The 14,310-nt window shown below is 36.7% G+C and overlaps 1 protein-coding gene across 1 annotated transcript in view; it reads right to left on the bottom strand.

The window, feature by feature from the left end:
* ASB3 (ankyrin repeat and SOCS box containing 3) overlaps positions 1-14,310 on the bottom strand; it is a 91,384-nt gene that overhangs the window by 32,166 nt on the left and 44,908 nt on the right. Inside the window, exons 7-8 of the mRNA XM_012649842.1 lie at positions 13,544-13,801; positions 6,941-7,074 (exon numbers count right to left, since the gene is read on the bottom strand). Coding sequence (XP_012505296.1) covers positions 6,941-7,074; positions 13,544-13,801 — 392 coding nt within the window. The remainder of the gene's footprint in view (positions 1-6,940; positions 7,075-13,543; positions 13,802-14,310) is intronic.

Here is a 14,310-nt window from a genome sequence, read left to right as displayed (position 1 = left end):
TTGAGGTTGCTGTGAGCTAGCCTGATGCCATGGCACTCTAGCCCAGGCAACAGAGCAAGACTTTGTCTCAAAAAAAAAAAAAATCAAAAGCAGACACAATGATCAAAATAATCCCCATAATTCTTAATTCATTATACTTATTAATACCTATTTTACTAAAGCCCAAAACTACATCTATGTCATACACACCCACTATATTTTCCACAACCATTCATCTCTAGCCTGCCCTCATGATAATGTTCAAATGATCTATCTGCCTGGACTATATTTCTCTGGTTCCTTTACATTGCTTTCCATATCAAATGTATTCAGTTGACTTCCAATCCATCTACTGCCATTTATATTTTCATTATTAATTTGTCTAGATTTCTAGTTGGCTTCTATCCTTTTGTTCCAATTTTTCTTAATTTACTTTTATAGTAAATTATACTACTTTCCCACTGATTTCTCCTTTAGAGAAAAAAAAAAAACAAAAAAAACACAACTACCTGAGGACTCTGAAAAATAAATAACACACAGACTAAGGCATGAGGTCAAAACCTGAAGAATGACCAGTACAGCAGCAATGAATAGAATAAACAGAAAAAGCACCATCTAGTAATAAGACCTGTGCTGTAGTTGAGGACCCACCATTAACTAGTTGTGTTAGCTTGAACAAGTCATTTAAATACTCTGACCTTCAGTTCCACCTCTATAAAAAAGCATAGTGGCTCATCTATAAAATGACATAATGACACCTTCCTGCATCAAAAGCTTGTTGATGAGGTTCAAATTAGAACATATTTGCAAAAGCATTTTATAAACTGTAAAATACCACACAAATCCTAGACACTATCAAATCTAGTGATCTGTAAATGTTCAAGTGCACATTCAATTAGTAAAAAGTCTTTGAACACAGAACTCCAATGTACGGATATTTATTTACATATAAATTACATGTATTCTATTAAATTAATATTATTTACACTATAAAATAATACAAAATTAAGAATATATGCTAAAATGAATAAGATATATATTTTAAATAACTTCATTTCTTCATTAAAGGTATAAAACCCCTTTAAATATTAATATTTTAACACGAAGAAAGTGAGTAAACTTTATTAATTTAATTCTTAGTGATTTGGCAATTCCAAGTGTTGGTGCTAGGTCCAGTTTATTTTGATACTGGGTTTTATAAAGGCTGATGTAGCTGAAAAAATCTTACAAAAGCATGTGGATCTAAATGGAAGAAGTACACTGTAGCTTAGCTGAACTAAATCAGGATTCTAGTCTACCCCATCTACCAATTATGAAAAAGTTTTTATCAAAATTCATCTAGTAAATTTCTATTTGTCCTGGTATCAGTTTATAAGCTAATTAGAAAGTTTTACATTTTTATTAAATGCATTCAAAACCCAGAGAAACTATTTCCAAGTATTTTAAGTATGACAATGTAAGAGTTTTTCCAGGTATCACATAATGTTATTGGCAAGAAAATCACATAACGATAAAAATATTTCCCAGTTCCAATTTTCAAAATCATCTTCACATAGCAAAAGTTTCTTTCAGAAAGCATTACTTTCTTACTCGGTTAATATGTCATCTTTTCCTTAGATCAACACAATTTTTAGATAATATGTGCTAGGCTAAACATATTAGAACTGATAGCTATTTATCGGCAAGGAAAAAAGATCAAGAAAATTGGAACAGCTGTATTTTCATAAAAGAAAAGCATATAATTCATCTTTAAGTTCAAGGGCTCTTTAATACACTGTGCCATAAGATAATGAGGAAACCTTTGGATGTATAAACAATAACTATAGTCACTCCCATCTCATTATAAAGTACTACAAAGACTCTAATATATTTTAAAAGTTCATGTTTTAAAAAATTGTTCACAATTCTGGTTTCAGTTCTTTTCCCGTATTAGTCTATTATCAATGATCAATAAACTCACTTCATACATGATGTTATCTCTATTACCTTACACTTAGAGAAAAGGCAGCCACTCTCCATCAGTGGTCATTCTTAGCTTTTCCCCCAAAAAATCATTCTGTTAAGTAAGTCATTACTGTTGCAAATATAGTCATGTGCCAGAGAAGGACATTCTGGTCAACTATGGACCACATACACAATGATGATCCCAAGATTATAATGGAGCTGAAAAATTCCTATCACCTAGTGATACAGAAGCCATCATAAAATCACAGTGCAGTTAATTTCTGGTAAGACTAGTGTAACCTAAGTATACAGTGTTTATAAAGTCTACAGTAATGTACAGTAAATGTCCTAGGCCTTCAGCAGTGGGGCAGCAACCTGCAGACTAACCAGCGAGGGCTTGTCTAGCTTGATGATGAGTCTGAAGATCAGTGTCAGTACAACAGAAAAGTCTTTTCCAGTTTTCTTCTTTTTGCCCAGCTAGGGAAAATACAACCTAAATACCCTTTTTTTGACCAAGAAGAAGTAAAATGTACAAAGTCAAAACAGTGCCACTAACAGCTGAGTTTTGACAGCTTGGAACTGTAATCCTTTCAGCCAGACTTCTCTTTGCCTCAAATAAAAAGTGCTTTTGTAAGCTTGAAAAAAAAAATTTTTAATCCTTTGGCATAAAATAAGGTTGTGCCCTAACTCCCATTTTTTTAACAAGTATGTTAATGATGTGTGATCAATTGAGAAAGACATATGCTCTTCCTAAAGAAAACAGAAAAATAAGTATTCTTTTAAAAACTAATATATTTTATTACCTTAAACTAGAAATGGCTTGAGTAGACAACTGGAATGCTAGTTAATTATATCCAGAAAGGATTAAGACCAACTATTCCTAAACTTAAGTTTTGTTTCTGTAACTACCAATCTCACAAAATAAATTATCACACCTGATTACCCTGGCGTACCTACTACAAATGGTTTATCTTGAAGGGTACATGAGAAAAAAGCATTGCTCAAAACTAGCAGCATTGCTCAAAGTTTCAAAGGAAACTTTGGCTTAAACTATATACTTACTCAGCCCACCATATTTAGGAAGGAGTCCTCATTATGTTCCTTGAGTTTCATAATGGACTATTACCCTACCACAGATCAACCTTTATTCTTCATTTTTCTTTTGCTCCTACTTTTAAGATCAACTGTCTCAACATATGTTCTCAACTCACCTTGCAACACAAAATAGCTGCACTCTGATAATTCTTAGATAGTGTAATTTTGAACTCATTGCTACCTACTACTATTAAAAATTGAGTTAAATAAAAAAAAATTGAGTTAAGAGATACAATATTTAGAGAGAACTGCTCAAAGGTCACATAGGCCATCCATTCTCTAGACATTCTAAAATCTAGCCCTTGGTCAAGTAACAGAAACAGTAACCTGAGTACCTGAGCCACACTGTAGTGACTACCTAAGAACTGTTCATACTTTTACTGAATTGTACCTTGGTATGATAACAACAGTCCACACTGAAGACTGGTAAAAGAAAAGTCCCAAGAAACCAAGGCTGCCAGAATATTGTCTAGGAAGCTGTAACAGTATCCAAGAGTATCTGCACTTCAGAGCACAAGTATGTTTTCTCTCTCACCCAGTGTCAATGACTAGAGAGTTCAGAGCCAATCTCACAGCCTATAAAGACAAGTATCAAATTACCATTGCTCTGCTTTCCCTGACTCCATTTTATATCATCCCCACCTTTACTTTTCTTTTCCTTCCACTTTTAACTTCTGCTTTACTGTTTTGTGATAATATATATGTATAAATAGTTTTAAATTCTTTTTAGAATGAAGCAGGGGAACACTGGAATAAAAAGACCAAGACAGTTTCCTAGGACCCTTTTAGGATCCTTTGTAGGCTCCAGATCCACTTAACACTCTGGATAGAATTCTGTATTTGATCATTAAAGGTTCAGGATGAACTAAAGCCAAGTGGTATAATCCATAAGAATTTAATTACATAGACTTGATCTTGGTCAGGTGACAAGGAGTTGGCGAATTTTTTGATTAAGACTACTGCTATGTAGTTGAGCTGATGGCTTCTGATGTTTCTAAGAGGTTATGTACAAGGCACATGATTAAAAGATTGTTACTAAAACTGCAACCACTCAGTAAATTTTACTTGGTATACATTTCCTTCCTGATGCAAAAAACTTTTTGGAGATAAATCTGACTCAATGATTAAAAGATGAGCAGTAAAGGATAATTTGTTATTTTTTTATAAACAACCAAGTTGCTGCTTCCTTAGGAAGGAAAAAGGTGAGGGAAGAAGAATTTTGACCAAGTACATGGCATCTCCGGGACTTGAAAACGGCTTAAAAAAAATAAAGAAAATATTTCCCTAACGATAGATACCACATACTGAATGGAGCTTGGAAGCTGAGAATTATCTAAGGGCTTACTAACAGGGGCAGAGGTTCAAGAAGTAGCTTTTTAAAAAATCTGAAAGAAATATATTGACAAGGCAGCAGTTGTTAATACCATGATAAGTTACTGGAAAGCAGGACTGTCATATGTAGAGAGGTAATCAAAGAGTTATCCTTCTGGGTTTACTCTCATTGGTGTTAAAATCCTGGTCATGCTTCTGCTTAGTAGAGATCATGCAGCTCAAAATCCAGGTAAAGGAGGGAGTCCAGATGACCAGCATGCATAAATACAGTGTTCTGAAAACTGAAGAGAAAAAGGATATCCCACGAGAGCCTTGGATCATAGAAAGGAAGAGAATAGTAACTCCATTTGAAACTCAGGCAACTAAATTTTCCTCCCAGTCTTACTAAAATTCCAGCATTGTAAGGGTTCCTACTATCTACAGAAGTGGAAACACTGTGGAGACCAATGTAAGTAGAAGGAAGAACATGAGCTTGTCCTAAGTAGTTTGCAATAACAACAAAGTTAAAAGGCCTTCCCTAGACAGAACAACACCAAGAGTCACTGTGGATCAGGATTTCTCAACCTTGGCACTATTGACATTTGCAGCCAGATAATTCTTTGTTGTGGGAGGCTCTCTTGTGCCTTGTAAGATGTTGAGCAGCATCCCTGGCCTCTACCCTCTAGAAAGCAATAGCATCACATCCTTGCCAGTTGTGACAACCAAAATGAGTTTGCAGACATTACCAAATGTCACCACGGAGGCAAAATCACCCCCACTGAACACCACTGCTATGGATGAAACAAATAACAAACAGCTGCTAGGGTTAACCCACTCTCTTTGCAAATAACATTGTCAAACCACCTCACTTTCTGAACCAGGAAACAAGGAGAAAGGATCAGAAGAATTTGTAGGAAAAATGACAAGTTTAATTTTGGATATGTCAAGATGGGCGATACCAAATGGAGACATCTAAAAGGCAGTTGGATATATGGCACTGGAACCAAGAAAAGAGGTCTTGGCTAGAGAAATAGACCAGAAAAGCATTAGCTACATTAATATCTCTGAGGAAGATTTCTGCAAATCTTCAGCCAAAATAAAATCCTCTTAAGAGATGATGATTATTACTCTACGCAAGCTCTACCTAGTGCCTAATTAAACAAGAAGCCCTTGATGGATTTAGTCTACTGCAGGGGAATGCACTCATGCACAATTTTTACCTTCATATGGACAAACCTGCCATATGTTAAGGTCTTCAGAGTAAACTCTCACATATCTTTACTAATTGATACACTGCAATAATTTTCCCATTTGGCATATGTTCCCTCTTTTGACTCTTTGTTCCCAAATCCATTGTTCCATATTCTACCTGTTCTGAATAGATATTTGTTCTCTACTGCTGCAGATACACAATTAGTAAAAGAAGATGCAATTCTCAACATTAAGAATTACAGGCAGTGAGTTTTGCAACATTATCATTAAAGAAATTCTATACTAGAAGGCTCAGAGACTTCAAACAGATTACTTTTCTTCAACAGAAATCTCTCTAACAATTTGAATATACCTCAGAGCATATTTTCCCGAATGTCTGTTTTTGACTGAGAAAATTTACTTAAATGTAATTTTCCAAGAAATTATAAGACATTTCTACATATGCATAAGTTCACTTGTTAAAAACCTATTCAAAATGTTTTATGGAAAAATAGCAATGAAGAACAATTTTCCTAACTTAAGACATATAATCTGGTTAACAAAACATAGCCAAAGCAAAATAAATCTAAATAATTAAATAGGAATACTTGGCATATATTATGCTTAGTTTAAACCAGTTTCCTTGTGTAAAATCTTCCCCCAGTGTGTGTTCTTTAATTTTTTCAACTAGCTTAAGAAATTTTTAATAAGTGAAGGTAAGTTGAAAAAAAATTTTAGAACAGTCATTTAAAATATCAATCAAACGAAACTCTTCCCCCAGTGTGTGTTCTTTAATTTTTTCAACTAGCTTAAGAAATTTTTAATAAGTGAAGGTAAGTTGAAAAAAAATTTTAAAACAGTCATTTAAAATATCAATCAAACGAAACAAAAATATGAACCAATTCACAGAATTTTCACCCAGCTCACCTCCACAGTTATATCATACCAACAGACTAGCATATATTCAATGAGGACAGGTATAAAAGGATGGAAACATTTCCTTTTAAAGATAATAAAATATTACAGAGAGACATAAAGCCACACACATTCCAAAGAGGAAAATTAAGGTTAGCATTTTTCTGACTACAAACTAAATATTCAATAAGCAGATTTTTAGGACCCATTTTTGTTTACATATAATAGTTATTAAAAATAAAAGGATATCATTAAATAAAAATATCAGTAAACATCTACTTTTCTTTGTATGCTCCTTAGGCTAAACTTATAAAGTCAGACATAATTTTTATTGAAGGAAATTATTATCCCTCTCCCCCATAATCCCATCCTTTCCTTACAGATATGCAAATTATGTCAACTTGACATGTATTTCCCAATGAATCTTTTCATTTAAAATTACAACATAGCTAGAGAAGCAAGAAGGAAAAGTAGTGAAGTGTGTTTAAAAATTATTCTTCCTTACCAATATGTTGTTGTACAGTCCAAGAGGAGTTTGAAGCACGAATAGAGAGCATCTTTTCAACAGTTGGTGGAAGTCTCTTCCAATTAGTAAACTCCAAAGTGAAGATAAGGGTTTCACTGCTGACTGAGTCAATCCTATATATTAGTAAGACATTAATATGTCATTAGATACAATATATGCCAAGGGTTCATCCTGGAAACAAAACACCACATACCTGTTCTTACAAAATCTTAGTGAGGAAGGTAGACAAAACTGGGGCACAGAAAGTATGTGACTGAACGCATGTTCATTCATAACAATGGATATGAATAATCATCTACAGGTTCCCATTAACTGAATTGACTCTGTGTGTAGCTGTCCAAAAGATGACACAAGGAATTTCTACTCTCAGAGAGAGTAGGAACTTTCCTTCCTAGGGGAGACAGCATCAATAAATATTACCAGTGGATCTGCCATTATCTCCTCCCACTTGGACCATCTTGCCAAATGCAGATTGGCCATCCTTACAGACATATAATTTAATAATCCTAAAGGCAAACACCCCAAGCTATTCCTAAACTGAGAGTGCAAGAGAGATGGCTTGCTTCTGCCCAGCTCCCAGGGATGTACAGCTGTTCTCCTCTAAGAAACTTCCCCATTATAGATTCAGCCCCAAAGGATTTACCAGAATAAAATTCATCTTTAAGGACGGAAAGACAGGGTTCCAGACAAATAGTTCTTCCTCCATTCCTTCAAAATAATGTCATATTCCCTACCAACCCACCCAACCCACCCAAGAGGCTAACCCAGATTTCACAAGCACTTGAATTCTAATGGAGAGAGCTCTGGTTTAAGAAAAATCCTGTTAGCAAATACTACCTTGACTACAAACATGTTGCCCGAATTCTGTAAACCCCAGCCCCTGCTCTCTAAAATGAGAGTAATATTTAATACATAATCTGCCCATTGCAGGGGACTATTTGTAAAAATAATATAGCAATACAGTAAACATACTTTTAATACCATAAAATGTTATATAAATAATTGATATTACTAGTACTGATTTGAAAACTAAACAGTATTACATTTTAAGGAGGTATCAAAACATCATACACATAAAAGTTAGTCAAAGTTTAAAGAGAACTCTAAATCCAAACAAGATTACTCACCCCATACTCAATTAGATACCCCCCTACCATCACAATGTTTGAAGAAAAATAAAATTATTAGGGCCTCCAGTAATTACTACAAAAACAAAAATTTTTCTCATGGTCACCTTTTTGGAGATATTACTGAGCAACAAGTAAAGGAGGAAAAGACATAGAAGGAAAAGAAATAAACTGAATAATACTCATCATCTCAAAGACAACTTATTTCTGGTAATTCAAAGTATCCTTGAAATGACTGATTACAGATACGAAAATCATTTCCCAAATTCTTAATTCTCCAATATGCAAACATACAAGGAAGAACTTAAAGTGTAGCACAAATGCCTCAGTTAAACATTTTACTTCCCAGTCAGCTCTCAGTGAAATCACAGCTTACAGAAAATACTGAGAATAAATGAAATGATAAAGTATATTCAAAGATAAACAATCTCCTTGACTTTCTAGGAGTCCCACACCAAAGGTTACTTGGTTCTGGTTCATTATTTCTTTTTTAATGGTTTCACTTTTCTGCCTTAATGTGCTTTAGGTCTTACTATGACCAAACAAAAAGTCATTTTTATGAGGTTATCTGAACATACACATGAGAAATAAATCTGTTTGCACAGCTTTAGTTAATATAATGGTGAGTTTATTTTACCAACACTGATAACACCACTAAAAATGTATTCTTACTATATTACATTGACCATTACATTGTACAGAACAGTTGTACAATCATAAACGAGTGACAGTTAATCAACTAAATGCACAGATGACATTTATGTTCTATTATTCTCCCATTACACGGGGCCGGGGGGAGCAGGAGAGGACATAATCTTGCATTTAAAGTTGAAAAATATTTCAACTTTTGTGGATTATACTGTGACAGGCAATTACTCAACCAGATACATTTTTAAAACTAAGACAAGCAATACCTAGGAAAGACATTTATAATTTATATGACAAAGATTAAGCAACAGACTTACATGTGATATAAATAAGAAACAACCAAAATTCACTTTAACAACGTATTAGACTTTTTATAGGAGAATTTTTCTTATAACAGCTCTTTGAATGTAAATTGGATCAAAGAAGGCAAAACATTTACCATATTCAGTGTAAACACTGGCTTTACCCATTCAATAAAAGATTAGTGAACAAAAATTTGACCATGTTAAGCATTTTCACTGTAAAGTAAAAATTTCCATGATATTTTTTCTAATGAATATAAAGTGAATGAAATTACCCCTTAGGAGTAAAATATATGCAATTGGCATTCTCAATTCAGAAAGCTGGAAGTTTTACAACTTACTTCAAAATAATTTGTAGTTTACTAGTTCTTAACTCTTTTCTATTCCAACATATCCAATAAATACAGCACACATACAGTGCCTTATTACCATAAAAATTCTCAACTATTTACACCTAGAGGGGCTGGGGAGCTGTATCAGATCTGAGAAAAGGAGGGTATATTTTACAAAGTCTTCTAAGAGAATAAAGCTAAATAAATCCCACTTCCTACCAGTAGTCTATTTAGTGGCTGGGGAGGAAAGAAAAGAGGCAATGTTTAATATTGTTTTTCCTGTTTAGGATTTTCCTAATGTAAGAGCAGGAAAAAGCAAGAAAAGTTGGCACAAATCCCTCAAGTCAGGCAAGGGATTAAAGTACCTGAAATTAAATGATACAACTACAATTGGCCCTCTGTATCTACAGATTCAATCAACAGTGGATCAAAAATATTAAAAAATAATAATAATACAAATTTTAAAATACAGTGTAATAACAATTTACATAGCATTTATAGTGCATTAGTTATTATAAGTAATCTAGAGATTATTTCAAATATAGAAGAGGACATATGTAGGTTATATGGAAATAATATGTCATTTTCCATAAGGGATTTGAGCACCCTTGAATTTTGATATCTGAGGCAGGGTCAGACTCAAGGCACAATTCACCTCAAATTCCTTCTGAGATGGTATAGGGACAGGACTCGGGCCTCACTTCTGACCAAGGGAGGCAACATGAGGCTGCATGACCCTAATTAACTATAGAAGGGCAAAAAACAAATGACCTCCTAGCTGCTGGAATTCAGCCTATACCCATATAAGGAGGGGGCCAAATTGTCTGTCTCTTGAGTAATGTTTTCCAGGACCACTAAAACAAGATGCTAACACTAGCTGATAAGGAACCTGGCTATACAAAAATCAGACCTAACCACCTCAAGCCAAAAGGGACCCCTACACTGACCTTATCCTGAATTTTCCCTCATTATAATCTAATTTTAATGCTAAAAATCCCAGCCAGGAATGGAGATTTAACATGCTAATGAGACATGGAACACACGAATAAGCACATAACAGAACTACACAGGCGCAAGAAAAATTTCCACCTCTACATGCTTACATGTCACCCTTTCCCACCTAAGCCTCTTTAAAACTCTCCCCCAACACTCCTTGGGGAGTCATCCTTAGGATTTTTCCTTTGTGTTGCTTCCCTTATGTTCCCCAATAAAGCCTTGCCTGTGACTCCCATTTGGCCTCTTGTTAATTTCTATTACATACAGAGCCCAAGAGCCTTTGATGGTAACACTTCCAGCTCTGAGCCTGTGAAATCAAAGAAGTTATCTACTTCCAAAATTAAATGGTGGGACTGGCATGAGACAGACATTCTCACTCCAAAAGGGTGACATACGCAATAAACAAGGAATAACAGGCCCCAAGTAAGTCCAAAACCCGACAGGGAAAACAACATTGCATCTTGAGGCTCCAGAAAAATCTTCCCTGACTCCAGTCTATCCAGTTTCTTGGATAGACTAGAGTGGAGATTGGGCCCCCACTGCCTGCCTCCAGCAGCCCCATCCCTATGGCTTTGCTGGGCTCAGCCCAGCCTCTCCCAGGCTGGCGTTGCATGCTGGTAGCTCTACAGCTCTGGGTTATGGTTCTGCTCCCATGACTCCAGCAGGCATTGCCCTAGTGGGGACTCTCTGTGGCAGCTCCAACCCCACATTTCTACCTAGCACTGCTCTAGCAGGGGCTCTGTGGTGGCTCCACCCCTATGAGAAGTCTCTGCCTGAGCCCCCAAGCTGTTTTCGATATCCTTTGACATCTAGGTGGAGGAAGCCATGCCCTCACAGCTCTGGCACTCCAACATGCCTGCAGAATTAATGCCACATGGATACTGCCAAGGCTTCTGGCTTGTGCCCGCTGGAGCAGCAGCATGTGCTGCATCTGGGCCCAGTTGTGCCACAGCATGGTGCCACCTGGTCTATGGCTTGTATCTTTCAGAGCAGCAGGTAAAGCCACACCTGTGGCCACCTTAGCCACAGCTGAAACTGCCCAGGAACACAGCACTGGGATGCAGGGAGCATACGGACCAAGGTAGAGACGTGGGTAGAGAGCCCATGGAGGACACCCTGGGTTCATTCCCCAAAACCATTCTACTCTCCTAGAGCTCTGGGCCTGTGATGGCATGAGTAGTCTCAAAGATCTTTGAAATGCCTTCAGCATCAGGGTTTTTCTATTGTCTTAATCATCCCTTCTATTCATCTCATAAAAATCCTCTTTTATTCACCACATAACCAGGCTGAGAAACTTTCCAAATTTTTCCTCTCAGCTTCCCCTCTGGTTATAAATTCTGTCTTAAGTCATTCCTTTGCTCCCACATCTCACTGTAAGTGGCCAAAAGCAGCCATACAGCAGCCAGGTAGTTCTACTTAGATATTTCTTCCTCCAGACATTCTAATTTATCACTCTTAAATTCAACCTTCCATAAAGCCCTCAGTCACAGACAAAGTTCGGCCAAGTTCTTTGCTAATTCATAACAATTACCCCAGCTTCCAATAAGATACTCTTCATTTTCATCTGAGACTTCATTAGAGTGGCCTTTACTGCCCACATTCCTATCAACAATTTGGTCACAACCACTTAAGTAACGTCTAAGGAGATTCAGACTTTCCCACTCTTCTCATCTTATGATCACTCACCAGAATGACCCTTAATGCTCTGTTTACGATAATACAGACTTTTCCTAGACTGCTTCTCCAAACTTTTCTAGCCTCTACTCATTACCCAGTTCCAAAGCCATTTCCGCATTTTCAGGTAATCATTGTTATCAACCCCACTTCTCAGTACCAATTTTCTGTCTTAGTCTGAAAGACTGTTATAACTGAATACCTGAGACTGAGTAATTAATAAAGAAAAAAATTTATCTCTAAAAGTTCTGGAGGCTGGGTAATCCGAAGTCAAGGGGCCTGTCTAGTGAGGACCTTCTTGCTGTCATAAAATGGCAGAATGGGCATCACATTTTTTGAGAGTGCAAAAACATGCCAGCTCAGGTCCCTCTTCCTCTTCTTATAAAGCCACCAGTGTCATCATTAGGGCCCCATCCTGATGACCTTATTTAATCCTAATTACCTCCCAAAGGCCCCACCTCCAAATATCATAATATATGAACTTTGAGATTAAGTTTCTAACACATGAAATTTGGGGGATACATTCAAACCACAGCGATAGGTGTTGGGCAGTTTTCTCAGTTTGGTTAAAGCAATAAATGAATTAGAAAAAAGAAAGGAGCATGAAGGCTTAAAGTACTAAGCAAGTCACATGGAGTCCAAGTCAATAGTTTCAGTAGAGGAACACAAGAAGCAGGGTTGAGAAGAAAGTGAGTGCCGTGGGGACAGGCACCACATGGAGTGAAAGGTAAAGCACAGAAAAATACTTCTAGATGTTTTATGGATATTCTATAAAATAACATGTTCTCCATATTTCTAGAGATTTTCATTTTATTTTCCCATTTGACTTTAATTATCAGGCCAACAGAAGCCTCTCACTACTACAATTGCCTGTCTCAGGACAATAACAATTTTTGCAGACTGGAAGCTGGCAGAAACAGTCGTCTTCTTGCCCAAGAAAAATCCCAACTCAACATTCATATAATCTCTTGCAGAGGGCTGTCCTTCTGAGAAACTACCCGCAATAAACAAACTATATTCTCAAATATTTCAGAAATCAGTTAAATCAATTAAGGAAGACAAATTTCAAATAGACAAGGGCAGGAGTATTCAAGCTGGTTGGCTGAGGAACAGATAACAGAAATCTCCAAAGCAGCTACAACCATTCTTTCTTCTATCACAGGCATTTTAAGAGGAGCATGAGGGATGGCCAAAAGTAGACTACCCCTCTCAGAAGAGTTTAATGGCATCGATCCCCTCCTACCTCCCTTCAGTCACCTCTTACCTTTTTCTAGGCCTCTGTGCTTAAACTCAACCTCACTATTAGCAGCCCCCAACTCCTTGACCCCAACCCAGTCATCACAGTCAAAACACACACACACACACACACACACACACACACACACACACACACACACAGAGATACGCCCTCGTCTCAACACAGGGATCTCAAGAAATTGGGGGAAATGAAAGATAGTGTATTCACTTAAAAAGGGTAAAGCCCACTATGATAGGATTTCTTACCAACAACTGCATAGTAGAGTCAGTGGGTCAAATCCAGCAACCAGGAGATGTGGCAACCACTCCTTATATTTTGTTTGTGCTTTAATTGCATGATTCATAAATTCAGATATATAGTTCCATGATGTCAATGGGCAACCTTTCTTCAAAAAGTAGCGAAATACTGAAAATTTCTCATACTTCAGGCAGCATGCCAAATGAAGTTCATTTAGCTGGGCTCCATATTTCAAAAGAATATTCACGATTCCAAAGAACTCGCAGCTCCATCACAAAAAAATAAAAATTAAAAAAAAAGTTAGACTTTTACATAAAATACTCTTACAAACTGTTAACAGCAGTTACAGCTGGGGAATAAGAATGGCAGATGGAATACTGGATGGTTTTTACACATCTAGTGGACTGAGATAAGGGCTGCAGTCCCCAACTCCCAGGCCGCAGACCCGTACCAATCTACCACCTGGTCCCCAACAGGCCTTAGAGCTCTGCTGCCCTCAACCTTCGCCCCCTGTGTGTGGAAAACATTGTCTTCCATGAGGGAAGCTTCATCTGTATTTATAGCCACTCCCCATCACTCACATCACCACCTGAGCTCCGCCTCCACACTCCCACCCCTTCCATGGAAAAATTGTCTTCCATGAAACTGGTCCCCGGTGCCAAAAAGGTTAGGGACCATTGGATTAGGGGACAGGAGAGGGGAACTTTTACTTTTTACACCTTTCTGCATGGTTTTAAATTTTCAACTGTGAATATCCTTATAATTTAAAATATTC

This window comes from Propithecus coquereli, unplaced genomic scaffold (assembly GCF_000956105.1).
Source record: "Propithecus coquereli isolate 6110/MARCELLA unplaced genomic scaffold, Pcoq_1.0 Scaffold305, whole genome shotgun sequence".
Lineage (NCBI taxonomy): Eukaryota > Metazoa > Chordata > Mammalia > Primates > Indriidae > Propithecus > Propithecus coquereli.
This window is presented reverse-complemented; position numbering and strand designations above follow the sequence as displayed.